Below are 23122 nucleotides of genomic sequence, written 5' to 3' on the forward strand. Positions count from 1 at the left end.
CTTTTTGCCCTGGGATCGCTGTTACAGCCACGGCCGTTCATCACGCCTCAGCGGCGGCAGACTCGCAGACACGTGCCGCAGCTGAAAATCGGCCAAAGCACGTTGCAGGTAGAAGCGCCGACGGTGTGACGCAACATTAAACAAGTTCAAGTGTGCTCTCTCTATTCTAAAAGGCCTTCAGTTCCCTCATCAAGGACAGCAGGAGGTGGGAAGTGAAAGGATGGCTGTCCACGTGCGCTTTATGGCTCCCTCCCCGGTTTTGCTGACGCAGGTCTTTCATTGTTATGAGAGACATGTTTTTTAATGGATGGATGGAGCGAAGAATGAAACAGGACAAGGACGCACATGGATGAGTGCAATAAACAGCCTTTGCTATTGAAAACGTGACTCTCAAACAATACAATTAATTACAGGTGGTGGTGGGGATCCCCCAGGATTACCCTGCAAGCAAATAAAGACAATAAAGCTCATTTAGAGCTTTCAAGATGGTCAGAGGGCTCGTTCATGCCCGACTCAGTGTATTGTTGCTCTTATCCACACCTGCCCAATAGGAGTCTTGGATTACGCTCATTTTCCTTGCAACATTTTCCTGTGACAAACACTCACCACTAAATATGCAATTCTATTAGAAACAACCGTATTAACTGCATTTCTTCCAGGTATAAACTCTACCATTAATTTAACGTTAGCGTGCTGACTCTGGGCATCACATTCCCTAATTACTACTATGTAGACATCTGAACAAACAAATTAGAAAAAGAAAATCAGGATTAAACTGGCTGTCGCAAGGATGAACGGCGGTGGATTTTCACACATGGAAAATTAGTCTGGGGTCAAAGTGGGAAAGAGAAGGTTAAATAAGGAGTGAGCAGTGAGATGAGTTTAATCTCCAATTACAATATACAGCACATTTTACGATGAATGTCCTCACATTTCTATTTCCTTATTTCTTGACCCATTTTGGTCAACAGAATGCGCTACAGATGCCTTGTGGCTCACAGCTGATAAAGGTTCAGGCATACATACAAAGTAAACAGACCGTTTATTGCTTTGCATTTTAATTGAAGGCGAAGATAAAAGCAACTGCATGTGTGAGCATTGTAATAAAGGGTTGTTTCATTTGTTTAATGATGTCAAACTGTCTTGAATGGAAACACACTTATTTCTTAAAAACAAAAGCATAGCAGAACAGAGATGTGGTTCAGAGAGACAAATCAACTCCCTCTGAATTCTGTAAAGTTGATGTTTATGCTGATCTGTCAGCATATTTCTATGTATTTAAATTGAATGGAAATGTTTTATCTTTGAATGCTTGGCTCCTTTTGTGCAAAAAACCCAACTAATTTGCTATCTTAGAACTGCATTTCAGAAGCCAGCTAAAATCCAGGTACTGGCATCATCTGTAATACTAAAAAAATGGACTTTTGGACTAAACCCGAGCCTCGTGTGTCTCAGTGTAACTTAACGTTCTACACCTCAACGCTAACTCTGCGTGTCCTTTTCTTTTTACAGAAGAGAATGAGCTGACTGATGTTTGCTTTCCCCGATTTGGTAATGAAGCAGTAGAGGAAAGGGTCCACGAGAGGGTTGAGGATGGAGATGGCGACGCTGATCTTGTTTAGATAAAGCAGCCATGTTGCGTTCCTGCAGTCGTCCACTTGTGTCTGGAGGAGCATGATGACGTGTGTCGGTCCGAAGCAGATCAACAGGCATAGCAGGACCACTGTCAGCAGCTTGAAGATCTGCTTGCGTTCCTGTTCCTCTGTGGCCTGGTTGGATCCCACCGCCTTGTAGATCCTCCAGGTGGAAAACATCACCAGGACAACGGGGACGATCAAGCCCAGAAAGAAGCGCGCCAAGCTGATCCGAGCCAGGTGATCTGACATGGGGAGGACGATGTCGAAGCAGAGCGAGTGGCTGCCGTCCTCTTGGTAGGAGTCGTCCCAGGTGATGGTGGTGGCGTTGAAACAGACCACCGCCACCCAAATGGCAGCGCTGACGGCTGTTGCCGTGGTGATTTTCCTGCAGACCATGTACTTGAACGGATGAACCACTGCCAGGTAGCGGTCGAAGGCGATGCAGCAGAGCAGAGCCTCGCTGGTGTAAAAGTTGGTGAAGAGAATGTTGATGGAGAGGATGCAGACGAAGCCTCCGTGCACCCACACGCCGCTCCACAGGTAGTCCAACCACACCAAGAGGCCGGCGGCGAAGCTCAGGTCGCTGAGCGCCAGGTTGAACAGGTACACGCCAAGCTCGTTCTTCTTCCTAATGTGCTTCCAGGCCACGTGGAGGGCGAAGGCGTTGGATGGGACCGTGAGGACGATGACGAATATGTAGAAGAACATAAATCCCCTCTTCCTGGATGTGTTGTCATCCACGTAGCACTCGAAAAAGCTTTCTTCCAGGGACAAGTTTTCCATTGGCGTGGCGATGATGTGCCCGTGCCTTTTTGAAAAAGGGGCAAAGGGAAGGTGTGACAGAATCTAAGAAAAAAATGCTCTTGGTGGGAGGTTTGCGGACTTAGCTGAAGCTCTAAAAGTTTATAACTTTGCATCTAAACAGAAGCAGAAGCTCAAACCCGCTCTAAATAAATGTGAAGCCGTACTCACGTTGTGGCTGTTGTTGACAGTGTCTCGTCCATAAAAGGTGCTTTCGCTGAGGCGGCCACATTAAAAAAGAATCAGGCTCATTCAGTCGACTATGGGAAAAGGGAAAAGGCAGCGGCAGTAACCCCCTTGTTGCCCCTGACAACCGAGTGCCATTAAATACGTGATAGAGCAAACTACCGGTGCTGGTGACACAGCAGCTTTTAATTTCGATGCTCCATCGACTGTTTTTATGGTTGGTTTGTCAATACAGATGCAGGTTAAGGTCTGATTATTGTTGCCCACAGGAGGAAGAAACTGTAAGAACCACAGTCAGAGCTCTGTGTTACAGTAAATGTAAACAAAGGGCATAAAAATCAGGTGGTGGTGGTGGGGGGGGTTCTTTTTATTATCAGTAAACCAAGCCTTTTGGTAGCTATTATATTTACTTTTGGTGAGCAGCCTTTCTACCATCTGTTCCTCAACATGCTTCCTTCACCCCTCCGGTGACATAGTGGGCACAATGGGGAAGTCTGAGCCAGGTCAGGAACAATAACAGATGTGTGGCCCCCAGATGTTTGCCAGCTGGGCTCTTTTCCTGGTCTGTCTCCAGCCTGGGGATTCTTCACTTTCTGGACACTGGGGGAGCCAACTGGGGACAAACTGCATCCAGAAGCACAGGTTAAACCCTGTCGACTCCGATGATGGGGGGGTGACCTTGAGGGTGACCTTGAGTCAAAACATCATACAACAAACAGCAGAAATAGTAGCACTGGAAAGACAATGGGTATGTTTTAATAATGACATAAAAGAATAGGTAAAACAGATACATACGTCCAATTGGCGTTCAATTATGGGAAAAGCAAAGTCAGGCCTGTCACCTATATTATCACCTCGAGAAGGGTGTCTTTTACAAAACATTACTATATAATTTAGACTTACATTGTTACTTAAAGCATCACATTTGGTATTTTCACTGGAACGGGTCCACTGGCCTCGCTGGGAGCGTCATGTGGTCAAGATTTAAAACACAAATCAGCCATAACATTATAAGAAGGATTCTACCGCCCTCTTGCGGCATGATTGGGAACATACGGACGTCAGTTACCTGAAGCAACAGCAGAGCTGTTCTGCTGGTTCGTAAAGATCAAACACTATAAATACTGTCATTTTTTTCCCCATTTCTTTCAGAGATATTTCAATCCAAATACGACTGATGAGGATGAACTGCAATAAATTAACATCTGAGAATAAATAACACTAATTAACAGAGGAAGTGTTCTAAAAGGGGAGCTTCGCTAAATCAGTGTACAATCTTAACTAAGAAAGAAAACAATGACACACAAGAACTGACATGGATGAAAACAGGAAAAAAGAAAATTAACTGTTTTGTATTTTAAGTCATTTTCTAATTTTACAGCAACTTATTGACAAATCGCTTCCGTCTCAGAACCTTGAAAGTTGGACCACAAGTAACATAAAATCAACAATTTAGAGCAGCGAATCCTCCCTCAAGCACTTCCATGCGCTTGACCTCAGGTCTGTTGACGTTACAGGGTGCAACATCGCTTTGGTGTGACCATATAAGAAAATTTGTGATGCCTCTTCTCAATGACGTCCCTGAGGAAGTTTCCAGACAAGTCGCAGGCTCAGGGCGCCGTGGAGGAAGGCCAAATATGCAAAAAGTCAGTCTTTTCTCTCACAGATGCATTTCTAAATTAGCGAACACTCCTGAGTCGAGGCTCTTCACGCACAGGCGGCGTGTCACAGCTGGAGGTGGCATCAGTGTCGTTCAGTCATTCACAGATCACCTGGAAACAGTTGGCTGCATGTGTGAATGGATGCAATCCATCATTTACAGAGGCCCAGAAGTGCAACAGCAGAACAAGAGACTTGGCTTATTAAAGTCACGAGATCAGAAAGAAAAGTGAGAAATGCTGTAAAGCATCACGCTGATGGAAGTGAGCTGGCGGCAGCTTCGTGATGAATGAGCGTGAAAGTTTAAGGGCCCTGCAGGGTCGAAGCTCTGCCCACAAAACGACGTCAGGTTCAGACAGGCTGAAGACCTTGCATGCAAGCAAAACAGTTCCCCCCCCCCTTTTTTTTTTTTTTTGCATTTGTCACTTTCTTTGAACATCTCTGCGGTAAAAGTAGATGTTAGATGTATCATATTCAGAAAATGCCCTCATTTTGTGTGCATTAAATTTTGATAAACACTGATATAACTCTGTTTATGGATCTTCTGAAGCATATTTGTCATATATGTCTCTTCTGCAAAAGCCTGAGATTAAACAGGTCTCAGCTCTGCAAAATAGAGTATTTTTAATGACATTAAATGGCAAAAATGTTCTTTTTTGTGGCAAAAATCACCTTTGATTAAAAAATGCTGCTAGATTTCACATTAGAGCATCAAGCACAACAAAATAAAGACACATCAGTGACTTACACCAGAAAACTAAATGCATTTAAGCTAAACTGCACGTTCTTAAGCAGTAAAAAGAATATTTAGCCAAATATTTTATGCAGAGTTTTCCATGAATCTTTTAAGCTGCATTAAGAGCTACCATCTGATTTTGTAATAACGTAAAAGCCATTTAACCCTAGTTTCCTGCATTGGGGAGAGCTGAAAAAAATAAAATAAATACACTTAAATAAAGCAGATGTTCAGTTTCACAGACAATGTGTATTTTTCAGAACATACGGGTCACAGAAAAGGTTTATTTTTACATCTCTGCAGTTATCAAAATGCATAAATTTGGTCCTTAGAGTTCACAACTGCATTTTTTGATGGACTCAGTAGTCTGGCGTTCTAAACTAGTATTATGAATAAAAACTTCCACTGACTCGAGTCCAAACAAACAGTTTGAACGATTTTTGGTGCTGTCGTCTGTGTTTTTTTGGACATTAAACATCAGCAGAGTGTCCTAATGGAAGCTGAAATCCTAAAATCTGCGTCCATTATCAGATTTTCTCCAGGAATCGAATGTCCGACATCCTCCAATAGTGCTGCTTAACTTTATTAAAGCGTAATTGTTGCACATTAAATGTGAGGAGTCTCATTTCCTGGATACAATGATGACACAGTCTCAGGTTACCATTTCATTGGGGATGAACACCGTCTTTATTTGCTCCGTTCTGTTGATGTAAGCCGACACGACGGAGCGCTGAAAGGTCGTCATGTCCGAACCTCTGCGGCTGTGCCGGGTCCTCCTGCAGATGTCTCGCACTTTCCTCTGAAAGTACTGCCCGGAGAAGACGTACAGCAGCGGGTTCAGGGCGCTGTTCAGGAAGGCCAGGTAGACTGAAACCTGGGCGGCGATGTTCAGAGCGTGGTACCACTTCGCCTCGTCCAGCACCTCCGCATCGCTGAGGATGTCCAGGAAGACGACCACCTGGTACGGACCCCAGCACAGCAAGAACACCAGCGTGACGGCATACACCAGCACCGTGGCCTTCCTGTCGTTGATGTCACGGAAGCCGGAGCTCTCTCTCCTCTCCGATAAAGACCTGAGGATGTTCACGCTGCTGAAAAGAATGACCAGAAAAGGCACCAAGAAGCCCACCACGTTCATCAGGAGCTGGTGGGCCAGCTTCCAAGCGTCTCCATGACTGTAGTCCAGCACGCAGGCCGTCGTCCTCAGCTCCTTGATGAACTTGACCTTTCTGTGAAGCATGTTGGGCGTGCTCAGCAGGAGGCCCCACAACCACAGCAGGAGGCAGATCACCTTTGCGTAGAGGGTCCGTCTCAGCCGTGCGGCTTCCATGGTCTTCACCAGCGCCAGGTAGCGGTCCACACTTATCATGACCAGCGTGTAGCTGCTGGTGTAGAAGTTGACCGCGATGGCCGAGTTGACCAGTTTGCACAGGGCTTCCCCGTAAGGCCAGTTGTACTGGTTCAGGATATTCATGGCCCAGAACGGAAGGCCGCACAGCAGGACAAAGTCGGCCAGCGCCAGGTTGCTCAGGTAGATCTCGGCGACGGTCAGTCGGTCCTTGTGGATCAGGTACACCAGCAGCACGAAGGCGTTAAAGAGGAGCCCAAACAGGCATAAGGTGAAGATGTAGGGGGGGATGATGGCATAGATCAGATCCCACTCCTCATGGAGGGAAGGGTCTGAGGAATTGGATGGGATGGAAATGTTTTCCTGCCACAGCCTGGTCAGAGGTGCAAACTCCTCCACCTCCATGTCTAGAAGCGAACAGCCAGACGTGACTCATCACTAAACATCTGCACACTGAAAATGTTTTAAAAAGACAGTTCCCGCGTGCACGTTTTCACCCTCATGCCTGCATCTCACGGGTTTCTGCGCGTTTCACTCATGCGGAAGCTGAAATTTAAGCCAGCAGCCTGTGTTTACCTGTCTTTGAAGTTCGGCACCGGATTCTGTTTACACATGCCCGCCCACGTGCACAGGGTGTGACGGAAAAGCTGTAATGGTGAATCTGGAAGAGTCGCGAGCGACAACGTGCAGCCTTTCACGCATGCAAGACCGGAGCAAACGAAGGAACGGACGGGCGCGTTCAAGAATTCACCTGGAAGAACCATGCGCACGTTTACGCATGCACATGAGGAGACCAGAGGGTGAAAGGGAGCCAGAACTCCAAGAACCAGTCAGCAACAGATTCCAACAAATACAGAAACAACCGTCTAGGCGTCAGATCCATAAAGGTGAAACCAAAAGAAACAAACCGCTGAGTAGAGAAGTTAAAAAGTTCTTACCAAAGATCACCGGGAAAGATTCCTGTGGCGGCAAGAAGATGCATCTGGAACCCAGCTCATGTGTGTGTGAGTGTGAGTGTGTATGTGTGCGTATACACTGAGCTTGTGGTAAGAACATACAGAGAGTGAGGGGAGAGATCTACTCCCGGCCTTCTTGTATACAGACTTGCATTCTTCCACACCCCCGGCCGAGAACTTCAATGCATCATTTTGTTTATCAGAGAGTCAGAATTTTATGTGTGTGTGTGTGTGTGTGTGTGTGTGTGTGTGTGTGGGGGGGGGGGGGGGGGGGGGGGGGGGGGGTTGTGTGTGTGGGTCTTAGAGATAAGCTGAAGCTGCCAACGCACCAAAGTGGAGCTGACCAGATAAAACTGTCAACAACTTTCATCAGCGGATGGAATATCCTTAACGTGAGACCAACCCAATAACTTTTATACCTAAACAACATTTTTGAGGCGGCGACTTACGTAAAGATCGTGCACATTCATGTAGAAGGTTGTCTACGGGTTATAAGCTGTAATTCTTCAACAGAGCAATTGTCTGTAAATGTTGTGAATCATGTAAACATCAAAAGAGGGTCACACAGACCACATATCTTTTCATCTGATGTCATGAGAAGTTTTATTATAAAAGCAAACAACGGAGTTTCCGCGTCCGTTTTACGGTCAACACAAGCATTGACGTTTTCCCTACAGCTCTCTGGCTTCTTGTCGTACAGGAATCATATTTCGTGCGAGGAAATCCATCCACGTAAGAGCGGGGACGAACTTGAATACTCTCTGAGGAACAGTCCCAGAGTCAGAACCAACGTTAGAGGAGCTACAGAATACTTCTGTATGAAGTATTCTCATACTATGTGTGTAGGAACTAAGCAAGAGAACATCGGAAAGCTCCACCAAACTAAAATCCTGCTAGTACATGGAGTCAAAGGTCAAGTAAGTTATATCTGAGAGCACCTAGCTTATTTTAAAGGACGGAATACAGGAAGTTGAGGATCATACAGTAAAAGAAGCATAGAATGGTAGTTAATAAACAATTTTCTGCAGTAAGGACTCTTTTTTTGCCACGCCCTGCTGGCTTACAGCTTTAAGCTAAAAGTTTCAAGGGTGTATGTGGGTTTTTTTTAACCACCACTTTTTGAGCAGCATTTAAAAGCTGATGTAAACAGTGAGCTGTCTGCAACAGCTCATCGGAGGAGTGACTGTGTGATGATGATCCTCAAGAATGGGGATCATCATTCTTACATCATCCCACTCTGCACCGCTGCCAGACACCCAAACATTCGGCTTTCAGCAGATACTTGACCTGAAATACATAGAGGGTGTTGCAGATCAGCTACAGGCAAAGCCAGAGGCTAATGTTAGCATACAGACTGTAGCAGCAGGTAACTGTTACCCAGGTGGGCTCAAACCTCTTGTACGTGACAGTGAAATCCCTTCCCTACATCATAGAGGTGCCAAAGCTATGCTAACGTTGTGAAAATCAGAGCATACACCAGGAGCTGTGGGAGGGTCTTGGAGCACAGGTAGACTGCTGTTTATTTATTTACTTTACTCGAGTTTTTCTAATTATGAGCATTATGAGTTATTTTTTTTAATAACCGTTCTGTAGAAATTCAACACACCTTCTTCTATGTTAAGGTTCTCACTTCCAGATGTGCTCAGGTGTTTCTAACAGCTGCCTGACTGCTCGCTAACATTTAAGTCACCAAGGAGGAGACAATAACTCGGTTTCGCTGTGAGGAATTTGTTACAAATTATGCAGAAATGTGCAAGATGTCCATGTTAAAAGGGTTCGCTCTAATAAGAGTTATAAACACAAGTTCAAAATTCTTGTGTTATTGTCTCTGCCAACAGTTTCTTGGACTACTGTTGGGATTCCTGTGTGGATTTTTAACAAAATCCAGTAGAATGGGAGGGAACCTTTAACCCTTTAACCTTGGTCCTGGTCCTGAATAAATGGTTAGAATTGTTAGTCCTAGTAGAGTTTTTATTATTTCATAATAAGTCTGTCTCCAAAAAAAAAAAAAAGCCCCTAAAAATACAGAGAATTTATTCTATTGTGGCTACACGAGCAATCTTCTCATTAAGAAAACAAACAGGAGGATCTTGCCAGAATCTTCATTTAAAACCAAAGAATGAAATTTGTTGCTTTGGTTCCATCCAAACAATGTCTGAGGGGGGAAAAGGATGCTGCTGTGGTGTGAGACCACTGCAGAGACCCTTGTGGGAAAGAGAAAATCATCACCGTGGAAAACGACACACTCGTGAAGCATCACAGATGCTGGGGATCAACCGTGCAGGAGCTTCAAGTTGGGTCTAAACATGTGGTTCTATACATGTTCTGATGGTTCATTGCCCGGCCCTTGTGGTTGTTCTTGGCAACTGAGGCTCATATTTCTCCTCTCAGCAGTGTTCCAACACTGTAGTTTACTGGTCCCCAGACCCGACCAAGCTACTGGTTCAAGCCTGGACACACTCCTTCCGTCTTCCTGTCACCATATTCCAGACTGACATTAAAGAAAGTTGTTCAATCGGTGTATTTTTGGCAGTAATTCTACCCTGCAGCCCGACTCCGTCTGCCTGTTTTTGTTCCGCAGCATTTTCCAGCTCCAGCGACGGTGGCGAAGGCTGACTCCCAACGAAGGTTTCCTGTTTGGCCAAACATGCCTTCATTCTGCAGACAAACTGAGGGTGTATCCGCGGCCGCAGCCCACGCTGAATCAACACCGGCCCGTTAAACACTGCAGCGTGGGGAGAGCAGCGGTGTGTTGCGACAGCTCCAGAGCACACAGCCAACAAAAAGAAGCGTGTAAGTGTGTGTGCGCACATGTGTGTGTGTGTTTGTGTGTCACTGCTGGAAAATCTCTGACAGACTACTGGTTCTGACTCAGAGACTGAGTCAAGCAAGCCGGAAAAAAGGTTGGGCTCATTTAAACGCATCACAAAAATGTAACAGAAAAACTCTCAAGTTTTATTGGACATTCATTTACAAGTCAACTATTTACAACTGAGCGAAGCGGCATGAAACCTGTGTTTACATGTAATCTAGAGATCAATATTCAGAAAGGTCCTGCCTTTTGGTCGTCAGCTAATGACGTTCACTTTAACAAAATGTTGTTTTTTTCCCTTTCAGGCCAGAACAAGCTGAGATGAACTCAAGCCAGGATCTTTGGTCCCCTTAGAAGACACACTACTATTACATTATCCTTAGATAATGAAGTGGCCTGAGAAGAACTGCGGTTCACATTTCAGGCCACTGTCTTCACGGTGGAGGAGAGATTGGATCGCGTCGACTCGGAGTTGACAGCCTTCTTGCTGCTCCACTGGCTGAAGACTTCCCGGACCTTTTTCCGGAAATTCTTCCCAACGATGACGTAGAGGATGGGGTTGAGGACGCTGTTAAAAAAGGCCAGGTAGGTGAAGATTTGGTTGGCGATTTCGAGGACGTTGTTGAGGTGACAGCCGCTCAGGACTTCGGCTCGCATCAGCACGTCCAGCGTGGTAACGAAGTGGAACGGCACCCAGCAGATGAGGAAGGCCAGCAGGACCGCCAGCACCAGAGTCGTGGCCCTCTTCTCCGTTTTCTCAGCATTGAGCCTCTCTATGGTCTTCACCTTCAGCCCACGAATGATCTTATAGGTGCAGAACGAGATGATGGAAATAGGAACAAAGAAGCAGAACACCACCAGGAGGGTGTCGCAGAACAGCTCTAAGGCGCGGTTTTGGTAATCCAGGAAGCAGGCGTGTATGCCGTACTCAGGGAAGTGTTCCACCGTCCTGTAGATGATCGTGGGGATACACAGGAGGAACCCAAGCCCCCACATCAGCAGACAGCCCAACTTGGCGTATTTGGGCCTCCGCATCTGGCCGTAGGACATGGTGTGCACCAGGGCCACATAGCGGTCTATGCTGACCAGAGTGAGGATGTAGATGCTGCTGTAGGCGTTCATCTTGATGCCCAGGTTGACGGCTTTGCACAGGAAGAGCCCGAAAGGCCAGTCGAAGCCGTTCCATATGTTGACAGCCCAGAACGGCAGACAAGACAGCAGCAGCAGGTCGGCGGCCGCCAGGTTGCTCAGGTAGATCTCGGCCACGGTGCAGGACTTCTTGTGCAGGCAGAAAACCATCAGGACAAAGACGTTTAGCACGACTCCCATGACGGTGATGATCAGGATGTACACCGGCTGGTTGGTGTACAGCCAATTCCAGGCATCTGTTTCTGGACACTCGGTCCCATTGGTGTAGTTCTGGTCTCCATGCAGCGGCGTGGTGCTGACGTAGGGGAGGCTGTGAGGGACACAAGGCAGATAGATAAAAAAAAACAGCCTTGGGATCTTCAAACAACAGCAACTCAATGAGGTAAATGTCTATTTCAAACTTTTCTTACATATACTGGTCAAAATACTTTAAAAGGACAATTTATTTATTATAGCCACAAGTTCTACATGAAAAGCACGTCATCAGTCAAACTTGCAAATTTCATTATTTTCCAGCTGCTGACATTTATTGACTTACTGTGCAATTACTGCGCTAACTGAGCTGCAGCGCTCTGAGCACCTCCACAACGTCTTAAAGCAGAGCAAACCTGGGAAGGGTCTTGGTTTTAAACCTTAGAAAGTGCAGATCTTTCTGCGTCTCCGTCCACTTGTGCACCACCAAGTCACGGAGTGTTTATCATCAGCAATAACAATAGCAGTTGCAGGCTGGTTTCCCAGATCTGAGGTGGTTGGATAACATCTTTATAATCACATTGGCCAAGAACCTTCTGAAGGACCTCCTGAACTGGCAGTTCAAGTGTAGATTTTTAATATTTGTTCGATTGAATGTAAGAGAGCATTTTGCTTTTGTTGCTGGAACGACAAAAGAAAAGTGGCTGCCCACAAAACTGTAACCCGAGTTCTCGCTGAGACCATGTGTTTGACATTTTCTAAATTAATAACATATTTTGCAGAAATCCAAAAGCACCAAACCTGACATGGAAAGTTGAGAAGAAGAAAGAACTTTTGGAGTTTATCTTGGTTCTATTTTGTTGTGCTGTGTATAGTTTTACATCAACAAACAATCCCAATTTATAACTTTTCAACCCTTTTTGATTTTCCTCTTAAAAAATAAAGCCGTCCCCGGACGTCCGAACCAAACACAGCTTACCTTGTGGGCTGAAGAGTCATTTTCTCCTGAATAAATCCAGATGAGAAATGTTGAGACGGTCGGTTGTTTAGCGCCTCCAGTGCCCTCCCTTCACTGCGCTCTGTCCGCGTCTGACTTGCTCTCTTAAAGGAAACAGTAATGGCAGCGATGTGACCTAAAACGTCATCCTGCAGTCTGCACTTCTCTCCATCCTACTTCTGCCTGCCTGAGATGGTCTCTGTGGGTGTTCATCAAGATCAAGGGAGTGGCTTTTTCTCGGGTTTGTATTCCATTAGAAAAGAAGAGATCTTTGAATGCAAGCGTGTCCAGACACCTCAAGCAACGTTTTTCAATGAAATTTCAATGCAAAATTCATTCAGTGCTCGGGCAAAAGGCCAAATCTAGCATTTTAAAAAGCTCAAACCTGGATGACGGAACATGTTATTATATACTGACATGTCGGCACATTGACCATTGAACACTGAGTGGATCATCAGGCAGGATCTTGATTAATCTAAAGCTACATTATTACCAGGCAAACAGGTACTGAGCTGTCAATCATGGAATTTCAGTCCATTTTTTTAGGATCAAATACATTAAACTCAACACACTACACACAAATCCATCACTTAAAATCATTTTAATTCCAAAAGGTATCCAGACTCACCAATAGATGTTAATTAGACCTTTAAATAATAATGTAATTCCTTGAATAACCACTATTTACACTTTATTACACCTTCAATAATGTCCATTGTGACTTATAGACATTTAATAAAATGAAAACGAGTTTAGCTTCAAGCTACAACGTAAATTAGAAATATCACCACAGTTTGACATGAATGTTAGCTGCCAACTTCCTTATTGCTCTGAAAAGTGTAAAAAAAAATGTTTTAGTACATTTAATCCTGAGCGTCTATTCAGTGGAAGCTGTCAATCAATCAAGCAGAGGCGTCTTTTGATGGAGCCATCTCTGCCTTTAGCGGCTCTTTCTGTCATTGTAGGAAAGATGATACTATAGAGGCCCGAGTCCTGGAAATTACAGCCGAAATGTAAATCCCACTTGGAAATCATTCAGAGATAACACTGAGGATGGGAGGAGGCGGACTGTGGGTCTACCAAAATGAGGGAGTCTGCCCTTTACAAGGTCCAAATCCAGACTTTGGTGCCGACAAAATTCACTTTAGGGTGTAATTTAGCTTTGAGCAACAGTAGAACACCGAAAACCAAACAGAGAGCTGACATTTTCACTGTTTACTCCAAATCTACCAATGAATAACATTTCAGGTTGATAGATGCTGAATTTCACCGATGAGTTGTCTGTTATCCACTTTTTATTCCTGTTTAGTTACACAGAGGGGGGTGCTGGAGTCTATCCCAGCAGTCATGGGAGAGCCAGGAATCCTCCCTGGAGACAGAATCTGTGGGAGGAAGGCAGAGTACCTCGAGAACACCCACATTGGAACAGGGAGAACATCCATTCTCTGTCCCAAACCTCATAAGTTGATCGTCCCAGACACGTCAGCCTTTCAGGGAAGCCTCGGCCATGATTCTTGAATCATTTCCCAATTTCCTGCTGCATGACTCTTGTCTTCCTGGGTGATGTCAGTGCCGACACGTGTAAAGAATAACCAACATTTAAACAACGCTGTCAGAGATTCTGCAGGTCTATTAGGCTGTTGCTCTAATAGACATAATGACTGCATGTTGCTGCTTAATCATCAGGCGGGTCATTATTATCCTATCTGAGCTTCATTTATCTGGGAGACACAATTACGACGTTAACAGCACAGCAGTTTGGAAGACATTAAGGCTTTACATACATCAAAGGCTGAGGCCAGAGTCAGTTAGAATCACCAAAGGCAGAAGTCGCTAGTGTCTAAAAGTACATTATGGTGTCATGTTCGCGTGATTATGATGTGACGAATGCATGACCGTTCATGTGACTGCTCATGAAATGATGCACAGATGAATTTCTGCTTTTTTGACTCTTCTTAAATGTTATATAACGATATATGGTGGTTTTAGAGGAGGCCCGAGCCATGTAACCTGAGCAGTTCTGAATTCAGGCTGCAGCCGTTAGCACGCGGCTAATCGAATGATGCCATACTGTATAATCAGATTTCCTACCGCTGCAAAACGGATAGATGCTCGCTTCCTCATCTGCCCCCCATTGAAATACAAGATCAAAATCACAAAAAGTCATCTGGGCAATGTCGTAACTCACTTTGGGGGGGGCGTCTTTGCTCTTCCTGTTCAGTTCTCAAGACGTTTCCTGCAATGCTGAAAAGGGAACCTAAGCAACCCCTAAAGGTCGGATCAGAATTTCACCAACATAGTGCCCTTCCATTTCCTGGTGTAATGTCACTACCTGAAAAGAGTGTCAAATATCCAGACACCATCCTTCCAGGTCTCAGCACACCTCTCATGTCCTTTTCATTTCACTGCATATTATCACTACCAGTCATTCACAAACAGCCACCGTAGTGGTAGCTGGTAACACTACAAGTCATTAGAGAGGAAGCACAACTTTAGGGAACATGTGACTATGCTGGCATTCCAAAGTACTATTAAAGTGCACTTACTGCACTTTTGATGATAGCTGAAGTTGCAAATGTGTTGCGCAGGTAATGAAGCGGTTTGTAATCCCTCTTGTTGACAAAGGAAATGCTGCAAAACCTATTTTTTTAATTTTTTTTAGAAGACTCGTGGTTAAAAGAAACGTCTCCAGCACACAACGAAATCATTAAAAGCACTAGGTTTGCAACGCTTTGTCATCGGAAGTCGGGAGAAGCGGAGGGAAAAGCAGCTTAAAGAGAACTTAAAGAGAAAATTAAGTTATCTCTGTTGTATTGTAGTTTTCATTTATTGACCGAGCACAAAAATAATAATACAGCAGTCTCGTCTTATACTGGCCAAACACAGAACAGGCCTTATTTTGAGAACACGCAGCAGCTGCGTTTATGTAGTTTTACAGTGGAAAGAGCGCCACAAATACAATCCTGCGGTCTTGAGGTGGCACCAGAAGTCTGTGAGTGGCTATTTCAAACTTTTGTTGAATGGTTTCTATTAAAAATCACTGCAAATTCGAGTGTCTGTTTGTTTCATTAGAGTTGAAAAGGTTGAGATTCAAAGCGCTCTTATTTGTTAAATAGTTGTTTTCCCGTCCCTACATCTGAAAGCATTTAAGGCCTCCGAGTGATGTTGGGGACAGATGACAGCTTAGTCTGTTGCTGTCAGCCATGTCTGACTGGTGTGTGATGTAGTGTACATGTCTGGACGAGGGGGCGGCCAGGCTTTTACTCCAAAATACTCATTTCCTGTCTTCTCGGGTTCGTCTCTTTAGGGTTCTGCCCAGACAGCGGGGCTGATCCTGCCCCTTGTCTCCACATTTCACGACAACCCCCAGATCTGAGACAAAACAACTGCACTCAGACATTGTTTTCACAGCTGTTCTGCACCATCAGGGCCTTCGGAGGCAGCGTGAGCTCTGGCATAAAAGATTATATCAAAGCAGCTCCAGGCGCTGACACACAGTGACCCTGTAACCCCCGGGCTCCTCTCTAAACTGCTAACTGCAGCTCGCATGATGGCACTGATGCAAGCTAGACCGGCGGCTGTGGGAAATACAACCACTCCCTCAGAAAGTCAAACTCGACACTGGTTTTTATGCTGCTATAAGGACAAGACAAGAGCGGGAGCTAAAATATGCCGTTCACATTTTAGCAGAGGCAGAAATTGTGCAACTCAAATGCAACAAAAGCAATAAAAATAGTCCTCTCAGCTTCCTTTTTGCTACGACCCTGCAATCACAAGATGCACAGAATCATCTGGCGGAGGTTTTTTTTTTTTTATGAAACTTGGCATTTCTCTGTGCTTTTGCTCTATGTGACGCCCAGTACGTGAAAAATGAGCAGATTGAAGGCAACGTCTCTCTGCAGGATATCGTGTCTGATTCACTGACGCACTACGGGGTCCACGTTCACCCTGGGGATGCAAACAAGGGCTCTGAGTATTTCCACATTGTCACAACCATTCAGTACAACAAGCAGGAAGGAGACGATGCTGCAGCACAAGTTATCTCAGATCTCACAACTCCCTCTCCAAGGCAATGTTTTAAAATTCACCATTTCAACCTGCAGTTCAGCACTTTTGAACTATACTGTAACCCCACATGAATGATTGAAGATTTTATTTTAACCAAATAGTCTCAATAGTTTGTTACTGAACCATATTTTATTTTTTGCAGGTGCCCTTACAAGAAATTCTGGTGCGCTTTATAATAATCATGCTGGTTGTTATAAACATAATCTATTCAGTTGCAATGCCTGTGTAAATTGTATTTATCCCCCCAAACGCTGAAAACCTGCAGAATTGCATTTGCACATTAATATATTTGTACTCAAAACAAACTGCTGCTCTCGAACGTTCCATCTCTAAACACAGCGCCCTCTGCTGGATAAATATAAAATGCTTTTTAAAACTTTTTTTTACATTAAATAGGCAAAATGGTTGTAAAAACAAAAAATATATATGCCACAATGTTATAATCTTGTATTGTGTTGTGTGGGTGTTGTGTGCTCTGTGCTGCCTTTGGCAGTTGGTTGTGAGTATGTTTCTTGTATTGGTGCTGTGTCAGGTGTGTAACCATGTTTTCCCTTGTAAATGTATTTTAAAGGTCAAAATTCAGTTGTCATCGGACTGGTTGCCCTGTATGTCAATCAAGTGACGGGATGAATGATGGGCCGCTTTTTTTTTAATGTCACGCCGCGATCGACCGGTAGATTGCGATCGACGTAATGAGCACCTCTGCTTTAGATGATTCCTCAGCGATGTCGGATCAGTAGCCGGTTGTGGATCAAAGCAGAACTTTCTGAAATCGAAGGTTGCTGAGATTTATGGCTGTGGGTTTATCTAAAGCTGCTGGAAGGAGAGAAATGTGAATTATTCTAGGTGTAATGGCCCTTTAAGGACAGATACTCTCCTCTAAACTCGGTCAGTCATAGTTGAGGGATATCAGATATAAAATAAATAATTTTGGCCACTTTTAGATGGTGTCTTCAACAGCAGCTTTGTGGTCTGTGTCATCTTCCCTCCTCAACATCTGAGTCCTTGAGTCTATCAGGAGAATTTTCTATATACTACAGCTTGTTTCTGCACATACACCGTGAATATTAATCAGAAATAATTGATAAACCGGGCCGTGTCTTCTTTCAATCATGCATTTCTTAGAGGGCAACACAACTGCTGAATTAGTGATAATTACTGATAAGCTTTTTTCAAAGAGGTAGGTTTTAAGCCTAATTTAAAAGTAGAGATGGAGTCAGCCTCCCGTACCTAGACAGGGAGCTGGTTCCACAGCAGGGGGGCCTGGTAGCTAAATGCTCGGCCCCCCATTCTACCCCTAGAGACTCTGGGGACCACCAGTAGACCAGCATTCTGAGAGCGGAGCGGTCCATTGCGCTGGTAAGGTGTCACTAGCTCCTCCAGGTAGGATGGAGCTAGGCCTCTGAGGACCTTGTAGATCAAAAGAAGGGTTTTAAAAATTATTCTAAATTTAACGGGCAGCCAATGAAGCGACGCCATTGCAGGAGTTATGTGATCTCTTTTGTCAATACCTGTCAGAACTCTGGCTGCAGCATTTTTGATCAGCTGGAGGCTTCTTAAAGAGTTGTTTGGACACCCTGATAATAATGAATTACAAAAATCCCACCTGGAAGTAAAAAGCTGGACTAACTTTTCAGCATCATGGTGGGTCAGTAGTTTTCTAATCCTTGTAATGTTCCTCAGGTGAAAAAAGGCACTTCTAGAGACTGTTTTAATGTGTACTGGAAAGAAATCATCCCTTCTATAACCGCAATAAACCGTTCCAGCACCGTTGGTGCTGTTCTCTGATTGTGAGGTAAAACCAGTCTGCTTTAAACTTTTGTATGAATGAATCAGACCAGCATGAAAAACATGGATTTGGCTTCTCTGATGGTGTAGTCACCTGATTTTAAGGATTCCTCACGTTTGCGTTTATTGGAAGAGACGCCCATTTCTGCTCTGTACGACAGCTCAACAGCCAATGTTGCACGGTTGTTAGTTGTTAGTATATTGAGCAGGGGAACTTTGTTGACTATACCTTTGCCTTTCATGCCAAGATTCTTTCATCCATCTTGACTTTGATGTCTTCATGTATGTCTTTCGAAATGGCTTTGGTATTTCTTTAATGTTTTGACTCTGAATAAAGTCAATATGCTTTGATCCCAGCCATTGTTGTGTTTTGCTTGTCTATTCAAGGTAGTTTTCTTTGTCAACTGGACTGTTTTTCTTCTCTTTTGAAGACGTTTCGCCTTCTATCCAGAAGGCTTCTTCAGTTCTGAACTCGCTGGGTACAAAATATAGCCCTTTTGCAAGATTTGGACGACCAGTTTGCATTTATGGACAGAACCAGCTTGTGTTGGGAACAATGGTATTAAAAGCTGAGCTGTAATGGGATGTTATGGGGAATGTTGCTGCTCAGACATTTGTCCTGTTGTTCAAAATGAAAGAATGTGTAGCAGTACCTGCCCCCAGCTCGGCCAGACACGTGCCTCTAGTTGGCAGTCTAGCCTAAAAGTCTTTGGGGGAGGCTATAATAGGCCCTGCCTGCACACCACTCGCGTGTCGGTTGCTTGTCCTGAGACCTCCCTTGCTCTTGCAGTGACTCTCCTTTCCTGGGTGGTTCTTTCCGTCGGCCTTCTGGGTGCCGCATCGCGTTTTGGTCCCTGGCTGGCAATGTCCTGTGGGTCGTTAAAGCATTCAAGATTTGTGTCACAGCAGGATTTGGTGCTGGCTTGCTGGCTTCCAGGCCCTTGGGCGCGGAGGTGACAGCTGGATTCATCTGGTGGTCGGGGGTTCCTCATCTTGGTGGCTGCCGTTCCCGCTGGACATTGACCTGGTGCGTTCATTGGGCTCCTTGCACCTTCTCCTCGTTGGCGGTAGGATTTATCACCAGATTGGGTGGTGATAGTTGCAGCTGCTGCATCCCTTGGACAGTGATCGTTGGTCTCTGGTTGGGCCTGACTCCAAACGAGCAACAGTGGTAAGGAAAAACTCCCCCTTGACAGGAAGAGACCTTGAGCAGGACCAGGCTCATGTAGGGGGGCCCTCCTGCTGATGGCTGGCTGGGTAGAGAGAGAGGAGAAGGGGGAGGACAGGTAGAGGAGAGAATAGGCATAGATAATAGAAAATGCATACAGAAATACATTGTATTAGGTAAAGTAAGCTGCCGGTAGAGTCAAGTTGAGTGGCTCAACAGGGTCGGAGGTCAGTATGCAGCTCTGAAGGCGGCGATACCTGTAGATCAGGGGTGCCCACACTTTTTCAGCATGCGAGCTACTTATAAAATGACCAAGTCAAAATGATCTACCCACCACAAAAATGCAAAACATCTAATTATTTTCAAATGTATTGAGGATTCTTTGTATGTACAACGTATGTTGATGTACCATAACCGAATGAGCCAATATTGCAAAACACACATAATAATAAACTAACTGGCTTAAAATCAGAGGTAATTCGCTGAATAGCTTAGCGCTTGGCGCCGTTGTTTGCACATGAGCGGTGACCTTTATTGCTTGTAGCATCATGGCCAGGGACTGCAGATGAAAGCCTTCTGGCTTATTCTGGCTTCTTTTTTAACCTGTGAAATCATGTGTTTTATGAAATTGTACTGTCCCCTGTGAAATTAAAAAAAGATCAAAGATCACTGATCTTAAAGAACAAAATCCACCATCTGTCATGTGTGGAAGGTAACCAGACTTTGAGTCTAAAACTAAATTAGTGACAGGGGTCATGATTCACATGGTTTTGTTGCCGTGGATATAAGATTTGCAGGGACGAGACAGCGTCTCCCCGACACACTTGCCAATATTTCAGAGTAGATGAGAGATCGACTTCGATCACACTCAGCTCTGACAGAACACCTGTCAGACGCTCATCAGCTCACAGAGAAATGGCCTCATTTTTCCTCCTTGATCCCGACCTTTCTCCCCCTCCTCTCCATTCTCCTGCACTTTTGCTCTTTTCACTCAGTCTGTCATCTCCTGTCAGCCCGTCCATCCATCCGTCCATCCTGGGTCCCACGTCCTCTCTGCTCAGTGGGTCCGGCATGAACCTCAGGAGTGGTTTCCACTGTAATTCTGGACTGTCGAGCGTGGAAGCGCTCCGTCTCTGCCAGTGGGTGCGTCACGCGGCCAGAGTGATACGTGTCAGTCTCCATGGTGACAGACCACCGGCACCGCATGCTGATGTCCAATCATGTTCGGTGTTTTGACAGAGCTATGGCAATGGTCTCAGGAGCCCTCCTCTTCTCTCTGAAGAGTTGTGGAGAATACATTTATGGCCCCTGGAGGAAAAAGTGTGTTTCTGGTGATCCTCTGTACTGCAGCATGCTGCTGTAGATCTGTGCTACACCGGTGTGAGGTAGCAATATGGGCTACATAACAAAACAAGACAAACGGGAACATGGTTCATGTGTACGAGATGTGGCTCCAGGTGTCCAGGGATGCATCCATCCTGTAGAAGGGGCGGCTTTCTTATAGATTGACCATCCTACTTTCTAGGGAGGTTTTCTATATAGGATGACAGACAGAGACGGATGGGCTGTCTGTTCTGAATCTTAGAGGTGTGTGTGTGAGAGAGAGAGAGAGAGCGAGAGAGACAGAGATGCACCTCCACTCATCGGGGATACTACATCAAAAGAATGGCGCCCCTGCCCCTTGGTTGATGGGTGATGCTGTGTTTCCATCACGGAGCGACAGAAGTGAAGCTTTTTCAGGCTGCTGCATCATCAGGGGGCAGAGGGGCCAACAGGTTTACACCCAGGACTCCTCCTTCCCTCGCACACTCATTGTTCAAACGTGAGCGCATCCCAAATTCACACAAATGGGGTTGGATTGAAAAGTGGAATAAATCACCGGGAAAGCTTTCGGCTGTCACTTCATTTCAGAGGGAGAAATGCCGATTATCATTGAGGATGCATGAATTCAGTGGAACCACACGGCTGAATTTTTGTGTCGAATCACATGACATTGTGCTCCAAAGGCCTTCGTGTGCGGTGGCATAAGTGAGGTGAGGCTATCGGCAGAGTAATTAGAGGATGTTTTCATTTTGAAAATGAAAAGCTTAAATCACTCTCCTGGTGTTGTTGCCACCAGCTAACATGTTTCTTCATGCTCCCATCTGTTAGTCACTTTTAGCCGTCGGTAACTCAGAGTTAAAATCTCTTTTTATCGTGTGCTCCCTGTCAAATTCCTTGTCAGAGTCGATTACAGATGATGCAAGCTTGACATATTTCGTGCCACGCTCTGATGGCTGTCGCCATATCAGTGCCTCTGCGAATCAGGCACACGTGCGCTGGAGTGGAGCCTGTTGAGCCGACGGGAGCAAGCTTTTTCTTGGAAAGTGGCCCCGAGCAGCAAACATTGTCATCATGATACCCTTGTTAATGCTGATAACAACAGAATCCCAAATTCACCGCTTGAATCTCATTATCTTCCATTGTTTTCTGCAGCCACGAGCCGCTTCTTCCAGGAGAAGGCGGTGTTTGACGTCTGCCGCCTGCTTCGCGAGCAGCTGATCCATGTTGATAAATGCTGGGTTGAAACCACTTCACCATGAGGAGGGCGAGCTCGCTCACGCTGTTCAGCACATGTCAGTAGCTCTGTGCATCGATCATGCTAACATTTTAGCATCCATTCAGGGCATCGTAATTGATGAAAGTGAAGGCAAAAATAACTTGTAAGTTTCATTAAATACACTTTTAAAACCTCCCGTTATAGTTATTACACGTGAATATTCATAATATTTATATTAATTTATAATGTGCTTGTTTATATATTCTTTCATTATCTATGACTGTGCTGCTTTTATGTGTATCTGTACCTGCACAAAGCTAAATTAGGAATATAGGGGTGCATATATGCGTATATGTAATAATAATAATAATGTATAATACATTATTATTAACACAAGTCAGTCAAAAGGTCTAGCTTTTTATTTTTTAAACATTATTAAGCAACATCACACTCGCAGAAGCCCTGGTGGAGATCAGTAGTTCATTATTTTACATGTTCCACCGTTGTGCATTTTTGTAATTATTGCACATTCAAGCAGGTCCCTTCCGAGTGTCTGCAGTTGTGCGTTTCATCCTGATGGGGCTGAAGGAGCCATTGACCCTCCCTTGCCTCTAAAAGTCAGCAGCAGCCCAGTGTGTCCCTGGGGAAACTGCGTTTTTCACAACCGACTTGCTCGATCGAATGAAGTGGAAAGGCAACCCGAGCAACATGAAGGCCATTTGAAGGGCATATCCCGCTCAACTTCTTGTCCACCCCAGGTGCCTGTGTCAACGGCGATAAGGAAAGCCCACAGTTTCCCTCTCACCAAATCTGTCGCTAAGGTGAGGTGGTGGCATCTGTTTGTGGAATTATGGATGAGATCTTTATAATTAATTAAAGATCGCTCTCTACTCAGGCTGAAGCGCAACAAACATCTCAAAAGAAGCCACAGCGGACCCAGTTAGACTCATCCAGAAAGGCAAAATTTGAAGACTGGGGCGAGACACCATATAAATAAAGCGCGTCTGCGTATCTACTGTATGTGTGATGTAAACGGGATGCAAAATAAGCAAAAACAGCAGAACTGCACTGTCAGTGGAAACCAGC

The 23122-nt window shown here is 45.0% G+C and overlaps 2 protein-coding genes and 1 long non-coding RNA gene across 7 annotated transcripts; 1 reads left to right on the forward strand and 2 right to left on the reverse strand.

Moving 5' to 3' along the window:
* Positions 1-865: 865 nt before the first annotated feature.
* Positions 866-5012, reverse strand: LOC130539999 (psychosine receptor-like). Of its 2 annotated transcripts, none has more exons than XM_057058817.1 (4): positions 3528-5012; positions 3035-3314; positions 2610-2655; positions 866-2445 (listed from the first exon to the last, which is right to left on the reverse strand). In XM_057058817.1, the coding sequence occupies exons 2-4, from the start codon at positions 3057-3059 to the stop codon at positions 1470-1472; spliced, it is 1047 nt and encodes a 348-aa protein (XP_056914797.1). In that variant the 5' UTR covers positions 3060-3314; positions 3528-5012; the 3' UTR covers positions 866-1469. The 2 variants fall into 2 exon arrangements, with proteins under 2 accessions (XP_056914797.1, XP_056914798.1); XM_057058818.1 differs by having other exon boundaries at positions 2610-2903.
* Positions 5013-5248: 236 nt separating this feature from the next.
* Positions 5249-7531, reverse strand: LOC130539998 (B1 bradykinin receptor-like). 3 transcript variants are annotated; one of them, XM_057058816.1, is made up of 3 exons: positions 7306-7531; positions 6944-7118; positions 5249-6774 (listed from the first exon to the last, which is right to left on the reverse strand). In XM_057058816.1, exon 3 carries the CDS (start codon positions 6770-6772, stop codon positions 5672-5674), a length of 1101 nt encoding a protein of 366 aa, XP_056914796.1. In that variant the 5' UTR covers positions 6773-6774; positions 6944-7118; positions 7306-7531; the 3' UTR covers positions 5249-5671. The 3 variants fall into 3 exon arrangements, with proteins under 3 accessions (XP_056914796.1, XP_056914795.1, XP_056914794.1); XM_057058815.1 differs by having other exon boundaries at positions 5249-7118; XM_057058814.1 differs by lacking the exon at positions 6944-7118 and having other exon boundaries at positions 7306-7529.
* Positions 7532-7598: 67 nt separating this feature from the next.
* LOC130540002 (uncharacterized) lies at positions 7599-15520 on the forward strand. 2 transcript variants are annotated; one of them, XR_008954280.1, is made up of 3 exons: positions 7599-8830; positions 9905-10116; positions 10441-12449. It is a non-coding gene; the product is annotated as an uncharacterized LOC130540002 (long non-coding RNA). The 2 variants fall into 2 exon arrangements; XR_008954279.1 differs by adding an exon at positions 13783-15520 and having other exon boundaries at positions 7615-10116; positions 10441-12714.
* Positions 15521-23122: the final 7602 nt, after the last annotated feature.

The sequence above is a fragment of the Takifugu flavidus genome, chromosome 16 (assembly GCF_003711565.1).
Source record: "Takifugu flavidus isolate HTHZ2018 chromosome 16, ASM371156v2, whole genome shotgun sequence".
NCBI classification, from domain to species: Eukaryota; Metazoa; Chordata; class Actinopteri; order Tetraodontiformes; family Tetraodontidae; genus Takifugu; species Takifugu flavidus.